The sequence below is a fragment of the Aspergillus steynii genome (assembly GCF_002849105.1).
Source record: "Aspergillus steynii IBT 23096 chromosome Unknown P170scaffold_1, whole genome shotgun sequence".
NCBI lineage: Eukaryota > Fungi > Ascomycota > Eurotiomycetes > Eurotiales > Aspergillaceae > Aspergillus > Aspergillus steynii.
In genome coordinates this window covers 1817443-1833967 of record NW_020194398.1, presented here as the reverse complement: position 1 = coordinate 1833967, position 16525 = coordinate 1817443, and the positions used below count along the sequence as shown (strand labels likewise).

Here is a 16525-nt window from a genome sequence, read left to right as displayed (position 1 = left end):
CCAATTATTCGATTAATCACCGAGAATCGTTTTGCAGGAGAAGTGTGCAACCCAATGATGACTGGGATGCTTTTATTTTGTTGTTGCTCTTGTTATTTCCTTCTTATCATTCTTCTAATTCTTATTATGTCCCCTGCCTGAGCTGGAGCGGTGAGCGTAACTACGGAGGACTACGACGGAGGTATCTCAAAAGTACTGGTACCTCGACGGTACCGTATGATTACACCCGCGGAAGCAACCGTGGAAGGTAGCGGTACCGGTTGATACCGGCCCGCACCTGACCCAAAGTACCAACTATCAAATCAATAATAATCAGAGTATCGTCGTACAGCATTATGAAACGCCCCGTTGCCTGCCATCCAACCCCGAACCGTGTGGACCCATCCTGCGCCGGATTGAGAATAAACATAACCGTAAATGTTAACCTGGAGAGTGATAGTGTCTCGACTTCAAAGCGTCAGCTGGAAATTCTGCGATTCTTCGTCTTCCTCGTAGGTCGGAAGCACGTTCTCAACGTCCCCAGGCACGACGTCCGTTTCCTGTTCGCCAAAGCCCGCATCTAATTCTGTGTCAGATGGTACCTCGACGGGCTGCACATAGGTCTCGGGCGATAGGATTCCTTTGGCGACGGGTGGCGCTACGGCATCGGACGGCTTGCCATGCAATCTCGACGACACGTCCCGGCCTTTGGTGTATCCAACGGTGGTTCGGGAGCTCGAAATCGCCGCCGTATGGCGCATGGACGATGGATTGGTGGGAGCGCGTGGCTTTCGAGACGAAAATAGGGACGAAGTCACCCTCGGTTTGACCTTGGGATTGACAGCCTGCCTCGTTCGTGGAATGGACCGGTCGGTACCCGAAAGAGCGGCGGCGGCGTCCCGAGCCCGCACAGTCGAAATATTGCTGGTTTGCTTGATCCTCGTGGTTGGAGCTCGCACACGGTGGGCCCTTGAGGTTTCCTTCGGTAAAGACTCGTCGTGGCTCTTCGTTCTGTCGGCTTCCTCAAATGCAATATTCTCAATTTGTTCGAGGATCATCTCATCCATCATTTTGTCGCATGCGACCGAATCCTCCTGCAGTTTGCGCTCTCTTTTCGTAAGACCATCATTTCCAATCTCGTTATCGCCATACACGCTCTCCAGGCCCAGGGCAAAGTTCTTCGGTTTAAATTGGGGGAAAGTAGTGTCGTAAGTGATGTCGTCAGGAATGTCAGGGAGCTCTGTATGGTGTTAGCAATGGGAGACTGCCGTCGAGAAGGGAGCAAAGCGATGCCCCACCTTTGGGTTTAGGCGGCATGTATTCGATGTCGGGGACATCGTCCTGAGCTGGCTTATCCTGAACCTTGCTTTGGCTCTGCTCGACCAGGGGAGTGAACTTCTTTGCTCTCTGCGTAGAGCCTCTTTTCGTGGTTCTTTCCGGCTTCACGGTCCCCGCGGGAGGGGCGGGGGTCTGTAATCCCTTGGCTTTGGCATTGGTCGTTTTCATGCCCAAGGGGGCGCGTTGACGAGGGTCTGCTATACGGTCCCATTAGCTGCACGATGCCACGATATGGCCGTGTCCTGGCTATGCATACCCAATGGAGTAACAAACGCATCCTTCACCGATGGCTTCGCGTTCTCCTTCTGTTTACCGGTGCCCTTCACGGTTTTCTTTCCAAAGGCCAACGGGTCGTTCTCATCATTCAGCGGGACTTTGAAGGGGGTTTTCGGGGCTCGAGCTCCCGGGGTCTTTGGCTGCAGTTGTTTCCCGCCCTGGTTCAGAGGCTTAGAGGCGGCGACGGTTTGATGGGCGTGTACCAAGTTCTCTTGATCCCGAAGAGCCAGCATGGTGGCGGGTAGGCGACGAGGATTGTTTTCATGCACCAGATGATCGATCGAGGGCGAGAGGGAGGGTGTTGACGGGGCGAGCCGACATGGAACGACAGGGAGGCGATGAAATGGCGTGAGGTCGAAGTGGCCGCTGGTTCTAGATTGGCAGGTGTTTTCGTCGATGGTTGCCCGTGGAGACGCGGGAAGGCGAGGCGTTGGATCCTTGGGACGGAAGGACGGAAGGCCACCGTCCGGCAGCTGACTAAGGGGTCCCGTGACTGGGCAGTGCCTGACCGCCCGAACGGGCTTAGCGCGGCTGACCGCCAGGCCGTCGGTCTTTCTCTCTCTCCACTTGGTCTTTCCCTTTATTATTTCCCATCATTTTCTCCCTGGTTTCTCGCTGGCGAAAGCCTTTCATTCCCGTATATCCGCTGCTGCTTCGTCTTCATCTTCGCCCTTACATACTTTCCCGTCCCGTTACATAGATCTCTTTCTCATCACCCACCATGGACAAGATTAAGGAGGTGAGCTGACATTCCCCTTCTCCCCCCCTTTGGCGGGGTAGCTTGGAAGCTCCTGGAAATGCACATGCACATTCCCGTTGTTCCGACTTCCCCCTATCTGTTGGGCTCCATGCATCCCGGATACCATCGTGCCCCCCCCATTATCCAGACACCTCTGGTACTATTTCCCAGGATCGAAACTGACAGATGATGCTCTAGAGAATGAACACCCTCCGCCTGGAGGCTGACGATGCCCAGGCCAAGGTCGAGGAGTTGAAGACCAAAGTGAGAACGTTGGAGCAGGAGAACCTGGCCAAGGAGCAGGAAATCACATCCCTCAACCACAGAAACCAGCTCCTGGAGGGTGAGGTGGAGAAGTTGGAATCCAACGTGAAGGAGGCCAAGGAAGCTGCCACCCAGAGTGCCCAGCACGATACCCAGAACGAAGCCCTCCAGAGACGTCTGCAGCTGCTGGAGGAAGAGGCCGAAGAAGCCGACCGGAACCTGCGTGAGACCAATGAGAAGTATGCCTCCCTGGCTCCGCCCCTGATTAACCTTCCGTGGGACCACGTTGCTAACGATGTTGGCGTGGTAGACTCCGTCAAACCGACGTCAAGGCCGGCCATTACGAGCGTAAGGTCCAGGCCCTCGAATCCTCTCGCGACCAGTGGGAGAGCAAGTACGAGGAAATGGCCAAGAAGCATGCCGAATTACAGAAGGATCTCCACGACCTCGAGGTTTCCATCAGCAACGTCTAAGTACGGAATTTGGGTACGGGCGTAGCGTTTATCTGGAAATATTCGATTCGTTCTTGGCTCCAACAGACTTTCATCCCAGTTGCCTGCGTATTGCGGTTTCCTTTACTGTCATCCGTCGACAGGAGAGACAGCTGGAAGTATTGTCTCCTGTCCTTCGGCGGACCTCCTTTTTTCTGTGTCACTTGTCTATCCTATTTGTCCCCATTCTATTTTGAACCGAAGATATACTTTCTTGTGGAAAGGTACATAGAACATATTTAATTGAATTGCCCCGGGGGGTTGTATCCGTGCCCGGTTCATTAACTGTGTGTTTATCCTCGCTCTCGCCGGGCCTGGGCCTTCCGGTGGTTCGATAGACGCTGCTTTGCCCGCGTCAGCTTGCGATCCTCCTTGCTTTCGTATCGGAACTTCTTCTTCTTCTTCTTCGGATGCTTGCTATCGGATATCCGCTTCTTTGTCGGTGCAGTCGCCTGCTTGGCCTCGGCTTCTTCGGGCGCTGCCTGCGTTTGTTCCTCCGCTTCGCTCGAGTCGTCTTCTCGTGACCTCAACAACCCTTCTCGCGAAGGATCCATCTCTTCGACAGTCACCGTTGTGTATTTATCCTCGTCGATATACTCGGCCTCGTAGTCCACGGCCGGCGGTTCTGCAAACCCTTCCCATTCCTGATTCTCGGCCTCGTCATCACTGCCAGATTCGGATTCGTCACTGTCGCCATTTTCCTCCTTGATCCTCTTTAATTGCTTTTGATGCTCCTCGATCGCTTGCTGGAATCCTTCGGTTCTTTCTTGTCGAATCTAGACAGGCAACAACAAACAAAAAAGCGCACGCATTAGTCCCCAGGCTTGTTCTCGCCCGCATTAGGTCTCAGTGTGTAGGAAGGCTGCGAGACAAACCCGTTTTCTTTCCTCTCTCTTCGCTTCGCGATATTTCTGCTCTGCGACCTCCTGCGCATGTTTCACTCGCTGTTGCTTTCGTTTGCGAAAGCCCGTCAAGAATTGATGGCGGGCGGAGTCATCGAAATTGATTTCCTCGGTCTTGTTGTTCACTTTTCGCCGTTTCGCCTGAGGTCCCATGGTTTCGACAGTGCACTTGTAATTGACAGAAATTGAAGGATTGAAAAAACAAAAGTAAAAGAAATCGACTCGAACGTCGGGGGTGGGAGCGTAAACGTATTGGAGCGATCTGGAGGGATTTTTCTTCTTTTTTTCTTTTGGGCCAAGCTAAAATCCGCCGCTTTGTCGGACGGCTCGACCGCCTCCCGAGACCAACAGTCTGGCTCCTAACATCATCCGGCGGCCTCTCGGACAGCACCGCGCCTGTCTCGATTCTCCTAAGCACTCTCTACTCACCTTCCTCCACAATGCATCTGGGCAAGCTCTCGCTGCTTGCTCTTGGAGCAGCAACCGCCAACGCATTCCGGGACACCTCCCCCTTTTTCCTGGCCTCGACATCCGAGTGGGTTGTGACCTCACCAGCTTCTCCGGACACCATAGCTAACGTGCTTCCTCTGAAGGATCCTCGCCCCTTCAGCCCGACTGAAAACCGCCACATCGCTGCTAGAGGACCTTTCCTCCCAGCTCGGCTCCTGCCCTTCGGACTACTATGTCATCGCCTCTCAACCCGGTGTGCATAGCACTGATTTCTCCACTCGCAAGTCCGCACCCCGCCTCGGCGCGAAGATGACGGGGAAGGATAAGGACATTCGTTCGACGATGACAATCCATGATGTTGTTGGCGTACTGGACGCGAAGCAGATTCAGAACGTTCTTGAGCGGGAGTGCGGCGCACAATCTACAGTCGTCGATGGGTCTTGTGAGTTCTCGATCTCGGATGGGGTTGAGGAATATGCGACGAGACTAATGAGACTGCTTAGCTGGCTCTTATCCTTCGGATCTGGGCACTGCCCCCCGCGTTCTATTCATTGATTTCCCCATTCTTCCCTCGGGATCTGATCGGGCCCAGCAACTTTCAGACAATGGTCTGTCCATCCCAGCTTTTATAAAACCAAGGCCCGAACATTTTCTGACACTCGATCGCAGATGGACTTCTATCCGACATCATTGAGCGGCTCCCCGAAACAAAGCAATACTCTATCCTATATGTTACATCGCCAAGGGAGTTTGACGAATCCGATTCTAGCCTCTACCAATCAGAGGGGAACTCTTATCAGGATCCCATCCATATGGATCTGAAGCGTGACTACTCGGTGAAAGCTCGTCAGGATGGGGCCGCCTCCAACAAATCCTTGTTCCAGGAATACCAGTACTTCACGCCCGGTACGTTCTTACCCACTCAAAACCGCTCCTTGCGGATAAGGGGATGCCGCTTGCTGACCATTCATAGGTCTCTTCATGGGGTTGATCGCTTCCTTCGTCTTTCTGATCATCCTGTATGTTGGTCTTAGTGCTCTCACTAGTTTGCAGGTCCCCTACGCCGCCTTCGAGAAGGATACTTCGTCGGCTGTGCAGAAGAAACAGCAGTGATTATAGTTGATGACAAAGCCTGTGTCTTTTTCCTTTTTGGCATTATTCGGGAACATGGATCGCATTTCTTTCTTCTATAGCTATCATATAAACTGTATCTTTATGTTCGATGTGTAGGAATACGGTTGATGCAAACCGATGCAAACCACCTAAATTTAGGCATCACGTGTCGGGCTCCGCCCCTGCGGATCGGTGCCTGGGGCATCCGCGGGGGCACGGGGCAACCGACGCCAAAATGGCTCGACTCTTCTCTTTGCTGATCTTTGCGTCTGTCTTGCATTCTCGTTTCTCGGTCCCGGCCCTCACTTCCTCGCCAGACTTCACCCGGATCAACCCTCGGGCTTGATGGTGTCAGTCCTTTGTTTTGTCGTTTGATCTATCTCGGACCTTCGTCGTCTCATCTCTAGGCTGTTGATTGTTGCCCCAGTGTTTGGGTGGATCCTATCCGATAGAGATCTACGCCCCCATTGCCTGCTTGCCACTTACTACGCAAGTCTTTCGTTTACCTGGGCGTTGCGAATTTTGTGACCATCTTTGGTTTGCGCTGCGGTTCCCACCACTTGAGATACTGCATAAACAGCATCGCAGTCTGTATCTTCGTGGAACCGGATCATATCTATCTCGGCCATGGTGTTTCTCTCTGTGGGCCCTCGCAAGGCTCGTCGGCGCTCACTTCTGGTGTTCGTACTACTTGCTCTGATCTTGTTCGCTCAATTATCGGTGGCTCAACGTACCACCGATGATCAGGATGCAGCGACTACGTCGGCTGACGATGCGACAACCACCGACGCAGCAAGAACCACCGATTCTGCAACTACTACGGGCGATGAAACTACCACCACCAGGTCGCGAACGAGAGATTCATCAGCGACGACGACTACCGACTCCCAATCGACATCCACCGAATCCGCAAGCAGCTCTTCGTCATCTTCGACAAGCAACCACCCCGTAGTGACGGTGCCGCCAACTAGCGACGCTCCCTACATGCAGAAGTCCGACACGCCTGAGGGCACGGTTTTCATCGCTGTTGGGGCTGCGTTGGGATTTATTGGACTTTCTGTTCTCGCATGGCGTGGGCTCGTTGCATGGTCTGTGAATCGATCCGTCCGTCAGGCTGCGATCGCGCATTCGTCCGAAACAAAGGGACTGCTTCACCATAAGAGGAAGAAGAGATCATCCCATTCACACGGAGCCCCGCCCGCCGTGTCGCTCGAGAAGATGAACGGCAAACACCGTTCAAGCCACTCGCACCGCCGGTCCTCCAAAGTTCCCAGCTCCAATAGCGGCCTATTCTTTTCGCCCACTGCCGGAATGCACAGCGGAGGAAATAGAGGCTCGAGTTATCTTCCCGCTGGGTATTATGCTGCCGGAAATGCTGCCGCTGGCGGCGGCCAGAACATCTCTTTTTCGTCTTCCGATCTACCGGGCATGGGACCGCAATCTCAAGGCTACTCTCGGACCAGATCAGGTCCAAGCCCACCGGGAACGCCGCCTCCTCATCCCGCAGGCGGTGCGCATGAGTCTCAGCATCATAACGGCAGACAATCGTACGTTGGCGCCTCAACTAGCAGTGTGAACCTCTCCTCTCCTCAGCACGGAAGGACACCAAGTGCATATCTAGAGGATTTATTCGAGAACCACCCTCCTCAAAGACGACCCTAGCTTTGTTCAGTAAAGAACTTTTTCGACGAGTTACGACGACGGTAACGCGGTTTAATCAACTGCTTGGTATCTTTTTTCCCGCCTCTTTTTTTCTTTTTTTCTTTCAAGACTGGGTCATTCAGCTACCTGTATATGTGCTAGTACATTGTATATCCTTGGCCACAGTTCACAGCATCCCTTCCCCTTCTTTCCCCCTGAATCATGTATCTAGCTGCTAGTTTCTTCTTTTTTTGTGATATACTCAGGCAATGGAGTTCTTTGGATCAATTTTTAACGGCAAATACTTTCTGGGAAGATTTTGAATGATTTTATTGGTTTTTTGTTTTATTTTGTCTTTCGGGGAAAGGGGGTCCTTCCCATGTTGTAATTAGTGATTATCCATCTAACATCCCCCAGGAATTAAACATGAAAGAAACGAAAAGGACCGAAACAATTTTTTAGGCACAATGTAGCTCCGGAACGCTCTCGCCCATATGGTACAGACAGAAAAGACAGTGAATATGAACTTAACGGAAAGCGAACCACTCCCAAGTTTATATAAATATAAGAAGAAAAAAAAGGGAACCAAAAGAGAAGAGCAGAAACAAGAAAACAAAAGAGGCGCAAGCGATAGTAGGCTTCAACGGCGTAGCAAATAATGGCAGCAAAAGGCGTTCGTAAGTCAACAATAACTCTCGGTCCTGTCTACATGTAGATACAAGTCATGACATTTATAAATAAAACAACGGCGAATTGTTTTCAAGGCTCGGCTGATGCGTCAATCGGCGTCTAGTTTGCCGTTGAACTCACCGAGTAGAATATCGTCGGGTGCCGGGCCACGGTTATTTCTTACTGTTTGGACGAGAAAGAAAAAGCATTAGTTCAGCAACTCATAAGGATTATTCATAAGGGAAGGGGATTTACTCCATTCGGCCTCCACCCGAAGGAAAATCCACATCCATCGACGCGCAACCTCGAGAAACATGAGGGTGAAAAGCCCCCCTTCGGTCTCGGTGAGCCAGAGAAAACCCGGCACGAATCTGGAAAGCCATGCGAAACGAATACCCAAGTCCACCAAAATGGCGGCGTAGTATTGTCGGTCGGCGAAGTAGCGATGGCGACGTAAGCCATAGGGATGCTCCGGGTCGAGGCGTGATGGGGTGAGAAGGGTCAGATCCCAATCCTTGGTTACATCCCAGTAGAAGGAATAGGCTGAGTTGACAAAAGTGCAGAAATACCTAAGGCATGGGTTAACCAGATAATTTCGCGCCTCGCGGACCGCAGGGATACATACAGGAGGCGGGACAGGCTCATTTCGCTGTATCCGTACATCTCTAGGGGGTTGTAATTCCTCAATTTGGCAGAAAGGACAATGACGGGAAATGCGGTCGCATATTTCAACGCGTTAGCCAGATGCTGGAAGCCCGTGTTTTCTCTCTTGGGGCCGCCGCGACGGACCCGGATGTACTCGATTAAACATTGTCGGAGTCGGATAATGCTGGGGACGGCGATGATGAGAGGGGTGAGGTAGTCGTTGCCGCATTTGCGATTGGGCTTTGATGTGCTGGAGACATCGGATCCAAAGAACATGCAGAATGTGACGACGAAGTCCCCCAAGACCTTAGCGTAGCTGGTTAGGGCGTCGGCCAAGAGAATGTCGCCAAATTTGCCATCCTGGGCCTCCGCTAACCCACCAACACTGATTCGCCTCAAGGTCACGAGTAGTCGATGTCGTCCAGATCGCGCAAGGCGATTGTAGGGAAGAGCGATGATGATTATGAAAATGAAGAGGTATGACTGGGGGATGTAATCCAGCGATTCCACTCGCTCCTTAGATCCATGAGTGGCAGCCCAGAATATCAAGAGGGATAAAACAAGGGGGATGGTCAGAAGGGTCGCTAAATGATAGGTCGAGGAGTGATGGGGCCGTAGATGGGAAGAATGACGGGCGGGATATCGAATAAGGGCTGGAACGTCCTGAAAGCGTGATCTGTCAGACGGAATTCGTGGTCCAGGGAGGGAGGGGGAGGGTTCACCCACAATGTTTGTCTTCAGGAGATAGTGCAGATTAACTCCCCAACCCCAGAAACCTAGTCGTAGAAATCAATACTGCGATCCGAAAAGGTCGAGCGGCCCAGAGGATTGCCAACACAAGGCAGCATACCAGCAACCAGAATCACCGCCACGCGGGAGGGGAATGGAAGGACAAGACTGAAGTCATCCAGTTGAGCATGTTGATCAGGACCCATATTCCATCGAAGCGGCGCCGGGAAATGCAGCACCAGAGCGGAGAAAAAGCCAAAGGAACAAGCAGCCAGGGAAAAGAAACAAGAGCAGGAAGAAAGGAAAAAACAGAAGGATAAAGAAGAAGAAGAAAGGAAGATAGGCCAAAAGAGTGACTAGGGGTGAGTCTGAAAACCGAAATGTTCATTCATGACTAGCAGCCCAAAGACGAAGAAGCTCAGGGACGGTTTCAGAGAGTCCAGGCGGCTCCGCGCGGCATTCCAGGCCGCGCTTGTCCGCTTGTGGCTTAGCCCCGGCGGCATCCAAATTTGTAGCCGTTCCTCACGTGAGTGATCACGTGAGCAGTGCACATCCATCACGTGGTGCCTGCCGAGGTCCGCCGGCACCGGCCCGCCGTCCGGGGTTATCGAGTGTCTCCCCATAGAATAGACCCCATCGTCTTGCTCGCATCGTCCCTACTACACCACCACCCGCCGTCATGGCAGACGAAGACCTCTCGCTCTCGACTCCTCCGTCGTCCTCGGTCCCCAGTCCCTCGGCCCATTTTTATCCATTTGCAACGTCGCCAGACATCATCCGCTCCCATGAGAAAGACGTCTTTCTTACATCGAGCTTGGTGTATCAGGCCCAGTCCATAGCTCGATCCCTCCGCGGCGCCCGATTTGCGCACACCTACTCGGATACCATCAAGAACCTCACAGAACTTCTGTACTTTTCCTTGGCGACTTTGATCGGGAACCGGACACTGGGAGAGGAGTACTGTGATCTTGTCCAATTGGAGGACGACAGTCTGCGTCTCCCATCGATCTCGCGGCGCGCTGGGTACGTCTTAAGTAGTATTCTGTCTCCGTGGATTTTGCAGAAAATCCTCCCGGTCTTTCGCCAGCGACTGCGCGCCAAACTAGAGCGCAGTATCGCCCGACAACAGCTCAAAGCCCAGCAAACCAGGGAAACCCCAACCGATTCGAAGAGCAATTCCTCGAGGAAACCGGGGCTGTTCACCAAATTGCGCATTCAGAGATATATCCTCGAACATCTGGACTCAATCACGTCACTGTCTCCTATCTATGCCCTCAGTATTGCAACCTTCTATTTTACCGGGTCATACTATCATCTGTCGAAACGCTTCTGGGGTCTTCGCTATGTGTTTACCAAGAAGCTTGAAGAAAACGAACAACGGGTTGGATATGAAGTGCTGGGTGTACTGCTAGTCTTGCAGATCGCTGTCCAGAGTGTCCTGCACATCCAAAAGGTTGGAGTCAGTCTGCAGCAAGAAGAGCAAAGTGTCGAGTCTGGGCCAGGCGATTCAAAACACCAAGATAATTCTTTGCTTCAATCAATCGAGAACCCTTCTTCACTTCCGCTTCTACCGGCTGATGATGCTCGATATGATCTAGGGGAGGACACCAGCGCCATCCCTTGGATACCCTCAGGCCAACAGAGCAAATGCACGCTTTGCCTAGAATCCTTCAAGGATCCAAGTGTGACGACGTGTGGTCATGTCTTCTGTTGGACGTGTGTCCGGGACTGGGTGCGCGAGAAGCCCGAGTGTCCTCTCTGCCGACAAGAAGTTCTCCTATCTAAAGTACTGCCCCTGAGAGGGTAGCCTCTTCAACTGTGAATGCTTGAGCATATTAACGCACACATGTGACACATCTTTTTATTCGCGTTCTTTTCTATACAGCGTCGTGCTTTTGTACAAAAGGGCCCTGCCCTATGCATCTTTTTGGAACTTGTGCTTAGACAAATATACCCATTGTTTCTGCAATAACCCACCCAACTCCTTGGAATGCAAGCGGACTCTACTCAGGGGATTATTTCAATATGAGTGGAGTTTGATTGTATACACAGTAAAAGTCTATAGAAAATTCGTCACATATGGTCGCTTCTAACGGCAAAGACTTTGGTATCCAAAATGTCAAAATGGAAAAGCAAGGGGAAAAGAAAGGAAACTGAATTGCACACGGTATTCAATCTTCTTCTGCTTTAGGTGTTCATGAAAGCCATAAAATACTGCCATCCAACTTGACATGCTATAGGTCTTCCTTGGATGGCGAATCTATTCTCTGGTCGACTGCCTCAGGGTCGTCGGAATCAATATTCTTGGAGGGTTCATATGCTACTCGAATTGGTAGATCCAACTCGGCATGTGCTGGTAGAGGGGGCATGGGATCTAACAACTGCCGTTTGGCATTCAGAGCATCGAATAGACAGATACATGCATACGGATCTGTGGCAGCATCTAGAAGACAACAAAAAAAAGGGGTCAATATTCAGGAGGCAAGTCGCGTTGACTCGGGAGGCGTAGGCGGACTTACATTGTACTTGGGGGTAGTTAAGGGCAACTGTCCAGTCGCTGCAGCGGACGGTATCTTCCTTCACCAACGGTAGCCCAAAATGCTCTTCCACTTGGTCGTTCAAGCTAACGAGTCTCTTATTGATCAAGCGTGGATTTGAATGGCAGTATTTGACCAACTTGTGCAGATGGCTGAGCTCAAATATGGCGCGCGCATTGATGTCGAGAAACTTTCGTAAGCGAGTGCAGTCTGCTTTTATAGATACTCCAACCTTGGTGATATCTGGAGACTCGAGTATTTTTCTCAAAGAAGGAGCGACCAGGTCGTTAACATTCCGGGCCGGCTTGAACAATGCGACTTGGAATAACGCGATGCGGCTTTTGTTCGCAAGTTGGATTAGAGACACATTGTTTTGGATCGTGTCAGACGCGGAGGCCTGGGCTTTCCACTCCATATCAAACCCCAGGACCTGATCCTCTAAAAAGTACCTTGCAACTTCTTCCGTGCTTTTCAACGATTTGCAGTAATGTACGGTGATATCCTTCCCATCAGGACTCTTATGGGAGTTATGGCTCCAGAATTTTGGCGAGGGGTGCGAGTTTCGATCAGCTATTGAGTTACGAAGGGGTGGCACGGGTTTGAAACACCCCTCTTGAGCCAGAGAGCTGGCTCGACTGATACCGGCGAATTCTGCAGAGCTATTAGGTTCTCCGGTTATTGGTTCAGGGCAAGCATCGGATGCATGAGATCTGTACGCTTGCCCGATCCTGTGAGGCTTGAATTCGCTGAAAAAGCCAATCTTTGAGCGCAGCGAACAATGGATAGACAAGAGTAATGGTGTCTTAGACAATGGCCTCGAATAATTAGTTAAAGATCCAGAAGAGCGGTTTTGTTCCTTTCGATACTGAGGCTTGTGCTCAAGCGTAGGGAAACATGGTCTTCGGAGATTTGGTTTCCTGGCTATTTTCTGGGTAGCATGGATAACTACCACAGCATTGCCATGAAAGGTTTTGGAGTGAGATAGCATCACCGATAGCTTCTGGTCATGGGATGCTGCAAGGGTGCACCGAGAAACTGGATAAGGCGAAGAATCAGACACTAATAGCCTTGAATGATACAGGCTAGATGCAAGCCCATTGAGACAGCTAAGAATTGGTCAGTGTGTCCCACCAAACAGGGAAATCGGCCCTACTTGCCAGGTACTGACGGGGCTAGACAGACTAACGCGTGGTGTGCCGACACTATGGTATCCGGAATCCGCTCTATGCCGTGACGGTTGGCTCAACCCCCCGGGACAATTCTTAAAGGTTCTCGAAATTTATGGCATGCATTATAGCTTGTTCCCAGCGGCAGACTTATCGGGTCATTGGAAACGCAATGAGAAGGAATACTAAGGTAATCATGACAAGATTCAGGAACAAACAAAGAGGCGCCGAAGGACAGTCGATCTGATTGGCGCTAGACCGGCGGAACGGAGAAACCCGACGCCCGCGTCCGCCAAGATTGTCCGAACGGGAATAATCGAAGACCTGCCCAACCGCATCAATTTCTATATCACTCCAAACAAGCGCCGTTACGTGAGGAGAGTGTCTAGGCTTTGCTCCCAGAAGGATCTTCTCAATCACCTTTTTTCTCGGCTCTGATTGCTTCACCCCTAGCCCATCATGGCGTCGCAACTTCTCCCCTTAGGTAATGGACCGAATGATTTGCGTATACATGTGGCCCCTCGCTAACGAACATGATAGAATTGATTGACAAGTGTGTTGGATCAAAGATTTGGGTTATCATGAAGAATGACAAGGGTTTGTGTTTTCGAGCCTAAGAGCTCCGCTTTACTAACACCGGCACAGAATTCTCCGGCACTTTGCTCGGATTCGATGACTACGTCAGTAAGTTTTAGCCGATCATCTATTTCAGACCACTGCCTCATACTGATCTGCTTCAGACATGGTCTTGGAGGATGTGACCGAGTTGTGAGTGTCCTCAAGCTCTTTTGACTAGCTGGGAGATGGTCTTTATGATCCCTAGTGTTTCCCCCCTCTCGCATTGGTGCATTTTTCTTCTTCGTCCTGTCTCGCTAACACGACGAGCAGCGATTATACTGGATCCCAGGTTAAGCTCCCCAAGATTCTGCTCAATGGGAATAATGTTTGCATGGTGAGGCTTCCGAGTTTTCAAGCAATTGTCACCCCATTCACGCTGACCATCTATCTCCAGTTGATTCCGGGCGGCGAAGGGCCGGCAGGTAGCTCATAGGCTCATGATATCCATGTATTTTGTTTTTTTTTTTCTTTTCCTGCGATGATGAAAATCACTGAATGACCATCAACATTATGTCGAATAGAATCTGCTGTAATAACAGAATTATGATCTCCGGCCATCATACTCTTTCATGGCCAGTCTGATTTTTGTCTTGAATCCATCGAGGTAAAGGCTCTGATGTCCCTTATGTGGCCCATGTCTGCCTGTCTCCCGATTCTGGCTAAAGATAATTTAATTGTTTTCATGATATTGCTTTGCGACCTCCCGTTTGGAGGCATCACATCGATGAGTGCCGAGTCCGCTATGATATCCTTGATATTGATAGTAGTTTGCAGCTAGCAAACTAAGTATTCGAGACTATATAAATTGAAGCAGGGGAAGAGAAAAGAAGAAGAGCAAACTAAAAGATACGGATGAGGAAAGCGAGAGCGCCACCGTATTCAAAGCGCGTGGGAATGAGGGTTCAATTTTGTTGGCAAGGAGAGAGCTAGGTTGAGAAACGCCGAACTAGATGATCCTTGGAAGGCTCGAGAGAACACGTCGCATGGTATTGGCGGGGTTGAAAAGGACTTGTGTACTTATGACTCGGCCCATGCCCTGGAGCAACGAACTTGCCTGGGAGGTACCCGAATAGGTAAGATGTGGCCCGTTGAGAAGCACAATCCATGAGTATGCGGGTACTCTGCTGGCTTGAGCCGACAGGCCATGTGGACACTGGGGAAGTTCTTGGGCCAGACCGGTCAAAGGAGGGGCGAAGGGCAAATGGACTGGGGACTGGGAATACGGGATAGTGAAGCTACCCCGGATCCCTCGGTGGAATCCGTTACATAACGGATTCCGTCGGTCCCCGCGTTTGGCAGCGGGGAAAACCAACTCTAACTTACTTTCCTCCAACTCCCGTCAGGTCGGCTGCACCAAAGGAGGGCTGCAAAACACCATGACTCGCTGGAATTGCCTGGGACAGCCATGGCACCTGGCGACGCTGTGAATGCTACGGGTAGTTGCAACCCCTCCTTTGCAGAATTCCGGCGTGGAAATGATGTCTCGTTGGTTGAAGGCAACCAGAATCACCTGGAAATCGCCACGCTCGAACCTGAGTTCGTATTTTCGGGAACGCCGTGAAGCACCCAAGAGGCTTGCGAAAGTCCCTCGGCTTGGTGTTGTAAGACGTCCATGTTTCACTTGACTGTGCCGCGGCCAATGTGATCATATTAATGATGCAGCCAAGACTATCCGGGCGAGTTTGTATATTATTCAATGGGTGTGGTTTTTCTTGTGAAAGGCAAGCCACATATGCCTTTGCAGATGAGAAGGTTGGCCCGGCTCAATCCTGGTCTCTACCACCCAAGACCGAAAAGTTCCCAGCCATCGGACATTTAGCCAGTTTAGAGCTGAACAAAGGAACTGACCAAGCCGCTTTGACCTCCACGGTCTAGCAGACTCAGTACTCAGAAGGACTTTTTTGGGGTGGGTAAAAATAAATAAATAAATAAATAAATAAATAAAATAAAATAAAATAAAATAAAATAAAAGAAAGGATAGGATGAGCGGGTCTTGAGTTTGTATTGTACGATGTCCACCTCGTAGGAATGGCTATTTTCTCCCGTGCTTCCATGCATTTGCCAACTTCCGGTGGATCAGCCCTGGAGGTCTCTCGCGGTCCAAACAAAGAAAAGAAAAGCTTTCCCCCAAGCATTCCCCCGATCTTTCTGGCGATAGCCAAGGGAAGATAGCAGATATGATCGAGCACTTCCAAGCAACGACAAGACCCCAGGGGGACCATAGGGGGGCCATGAAGAAAGCCGTGGCTAGATTCCCGCCCGCGAGGTTCGGTAGAGCGTCGGTAGACAAGCCATTCTTGGGGGACAAAGGCGTTTTGGGCCGAAACGTTATCAGCGCCAACTAGGGGCCACGCCAGCCGGCGTGCGTCAGGAAAGACCAGGGGTCCTGCAGTACGCAGTAAAAGGAGGTCTGTTGGGTGCTCCTACGGGAGCCCGAAGTATCTCTCTTATCTCGACCGTTGGAGACTCTGATTGGGGATTCAGGGTGGGGAGGCCAGCCCGAATGGCTATCTTGCGTTCATTCGGGAAGGGGCCAATGCTTCGACTGGGTGTTGTTTTATTATTTTATTCTATTTATTTGATTTGTTTCGGTCGGTCTTCCCTGAGTGGCAACATCCGGTCTTGTCCGGATCCAGCTCTACTGCGTACGGTCACTTCCTTCGTCAAGAACTCAGGATGGGAAGGCTGGAAGCCACCAATTAAGAGGGTAGTATTGGCCCGTAGGATCCAAGAACCGTTTGTCCGGCCAGATCTAGGCATATTCCCAGGGTTGAAGCCTTCAAACTGAAGGGACTGTGACCAGAAACGATTATGAATTGATTCCTCGATAACTGGTCTTGATAGGAGGGTTATCAACTATCAGCCTGTCATCCGATAATAGGCAATCTTCCACTCCGTATCTGACATCTGTAGGGATATCTAGGCGCCATTGCGATCACTCCACTCTCCGATGGACCCTGAAAGGAAG

The 16525-nt window shown here is 51.1% G+C and overlaps 10 protein-coding genes across 10 annotated transcripts; 5 read left to right on the top strand and 5 right to left on the bottom strand.

Moving 5' to 3' along the window:
- Positions 1–133: 133 nt before the first annotated feature.
- On the bottom strand, positions 134–1987 carry P170DRAFT_460445 (uncharacterized protein). The gene is made up of 3 exons (XM_024851941.1): positions 1574–1987; positions 1278–1514; positions 134–1219 (listed from the first exon to the last, which is right to left on the bottom strand). The coding sequence occupies exons 1-3, from the start codon at positions 1824–1826 to the stop codon at positions 450–452; spliced, it is 1260 nt and encodes a 419-aa protein (XP_024709553.1). The 5' UTR covers positions 1827–1987; the 3' UTR covers positions 134–449.
- A 253-nt stretch (positions 1988–2240) lies between these two features.
- Positions 2241–3069, top strand: P170DRAFT_397459 (tropomyosin; the record flags this gene model as incomplete). Its single annotated transcript, XM_024846177.1, has 2 exons — positions 2241–2835; positions 2907–3069. The coding sequence occupies exons 1-2, from the start codon at positions 2534–2536 to the stop codon at positions 3067–3069; spliced, it is 465 nt and encodes a 154-aa protein (XP_024709552.1). The 5' UTR covers positions 2241–2533.
- Positions 3070–3291: 222 nt separating this feature from the next.
- On the bottom strand, positions 3292–4209 carry P170DRAFT_397458 (rRNA-processing protein RRP17). Its single transcript, XM_024846176.1, has 2 exons — positions 3963–4209; positions 3292–3863 (listed from the first exon to the last, which is right to left on the bottom strand). Exons 1-2 carry the CDS (start codon positions 4140–4142, stop codon positions 3381–3383), a joined length of 663 nt encoding a protein of 220 aa, XP_024709551.1. The 5' UTR covers positions 4143–4209; the 3' UTR covers positions 3292–3380.
- A 220-nt stretch (positions 4210–4429) lies between these two features.
- On the top strand, positions 4430–5552 carry P170DRAFT_469710 (Ac45/VOA1 transmembrane domain-containing protein; the record flags this gene model as incomplete). Its single annotated transcript, XM_024852672.1, has 5 exons — positions 4430–4524; positions 4583–4881; positions 4943–5047; positions 5109–5345; positions 5413–5552. 5 exons carry the CDS (start codon positions 4430–4432, stop codon positions 5550–5552), a joined length of 876 nt encoding a protein of 291 aa, XP_024709550.1.
- A 627-nt stretch (positions 5553–6179) lies between these two features.
- P170DRAFT_346633 (uncharacterized protein) lies at positions 6180–7214 on the top strand (the record flags this gene model as incomplete). Its single annotated transcript, XM_024843578.1, has 1 exon — positions 6180–7214. One exon carries the CDS (start codon positions 6180–6182, stop codon positions 7212–7214), a length of 1035 nt encoding a protein of 344 aa, XP_024709549.1.
- Positions 7215–7522: 308 nt separating this feature from the next.
- Positions 7523–9631, bottom strand: P170DRAFT_431878 (EXS domain-containing protein). Its single transcript, XM_024848138.1, has 5 exons — positions 9358–9631; positions 9234–9283; positions 8488–9170; positions 8118–8431; positions 7523–8045 (listed from the first exon to the last, which is right to left on the bottom strand). The coding sequence occupies exons 1-5, from the start codon at positions 9440–9442 to the stop codon at positions 7972–7974; spliced, it is 1206 nt and encodes a 401-aa protein (XP_024709548.1). The 5' UTR covers positions 9443–9631; the 3' UTR covers positions 7523–7971.
- Positions 9632–9875: 244 nt separating this feature from the next.
- On the top strand, positions 9876–11235 carry pex10 (ubiquitin-protein ligase peroxin 10). Its single transcript, XM_024854259.1, has one exon. The coding sequence runs from the start codon at positions 9916–9918 to the stop codon at positions 11041–11043; it is 1128 nt and encodes a 375-aa protein (XP_024709547.1). The 5' UTR covers positions 9876–9915; the 3' UTR covers positions 11044–11235.
- Positions 11236–11299: 64 nt separating this feature from the next.
- On the bottom strand, positions 11300–13104 carry P170DRAFT_373060 (3'-5' exonuclease). The gene is made up of 3 exons (XM_024845228.1): positions 12931–13104; positions 11756–12879; positions 11300–11679 (listed from the first exon to the last, which is right to left on the bottom strand). The coding sequence occupies exons 2-3, from the start codon at positions 12759–12761 to the stop codon at positions 11471–11473; spliced, it is 1215 nt and encodes a 404-aa protein (XP_024709546.1). The 5' UTR covers positions 12762–12879; positions 12931–13104; the 3' UTR covers positions 11300–11470.
- A 176-nt stretch (positions 13105–13280) lies between these two features.
- P170DRAFT_431876 (RNA-binding protein LSM5) lies at positions 13281–14036 on the top strand. Its single transcript, XM_024848137.1, has 6 exons — positions 13281–13423; positions 13480–13536; positions 13585–13623; positions 13680–13707; positions 13828–13891; positions 13952–14036. Exons 1-6 carry the CDS (start codon positions 13399–13401, stop codon positions 13988–13990), a joined length of 252 nt encoding a protein of 83 aa, XP_024709545.1. The 5' UTR covers positions 13281–13398; the 3' UTR covers positions 13991–14036.
- A 1286-nt stretch (positions 14037–15322) lies between these two features.
- P170DRAFT_11234 (uncharacterized protein) lies at positions 15323–15920 on the bottom strand. The gene has a single exon (XM_024842323.1). The coding sequence runs from the start codon at positions 15777–15779 to the stop codon at positions 15438–15440; it is 342 nt and encodes a 113-aa protein (XP_024709544.1). The 5' UTR covers positions 15780–15920; the 3' UTR covers positions 15323–15437.
- Between the last annotated feature and the right edge of the window lie 605 nt (positions 15921–16525).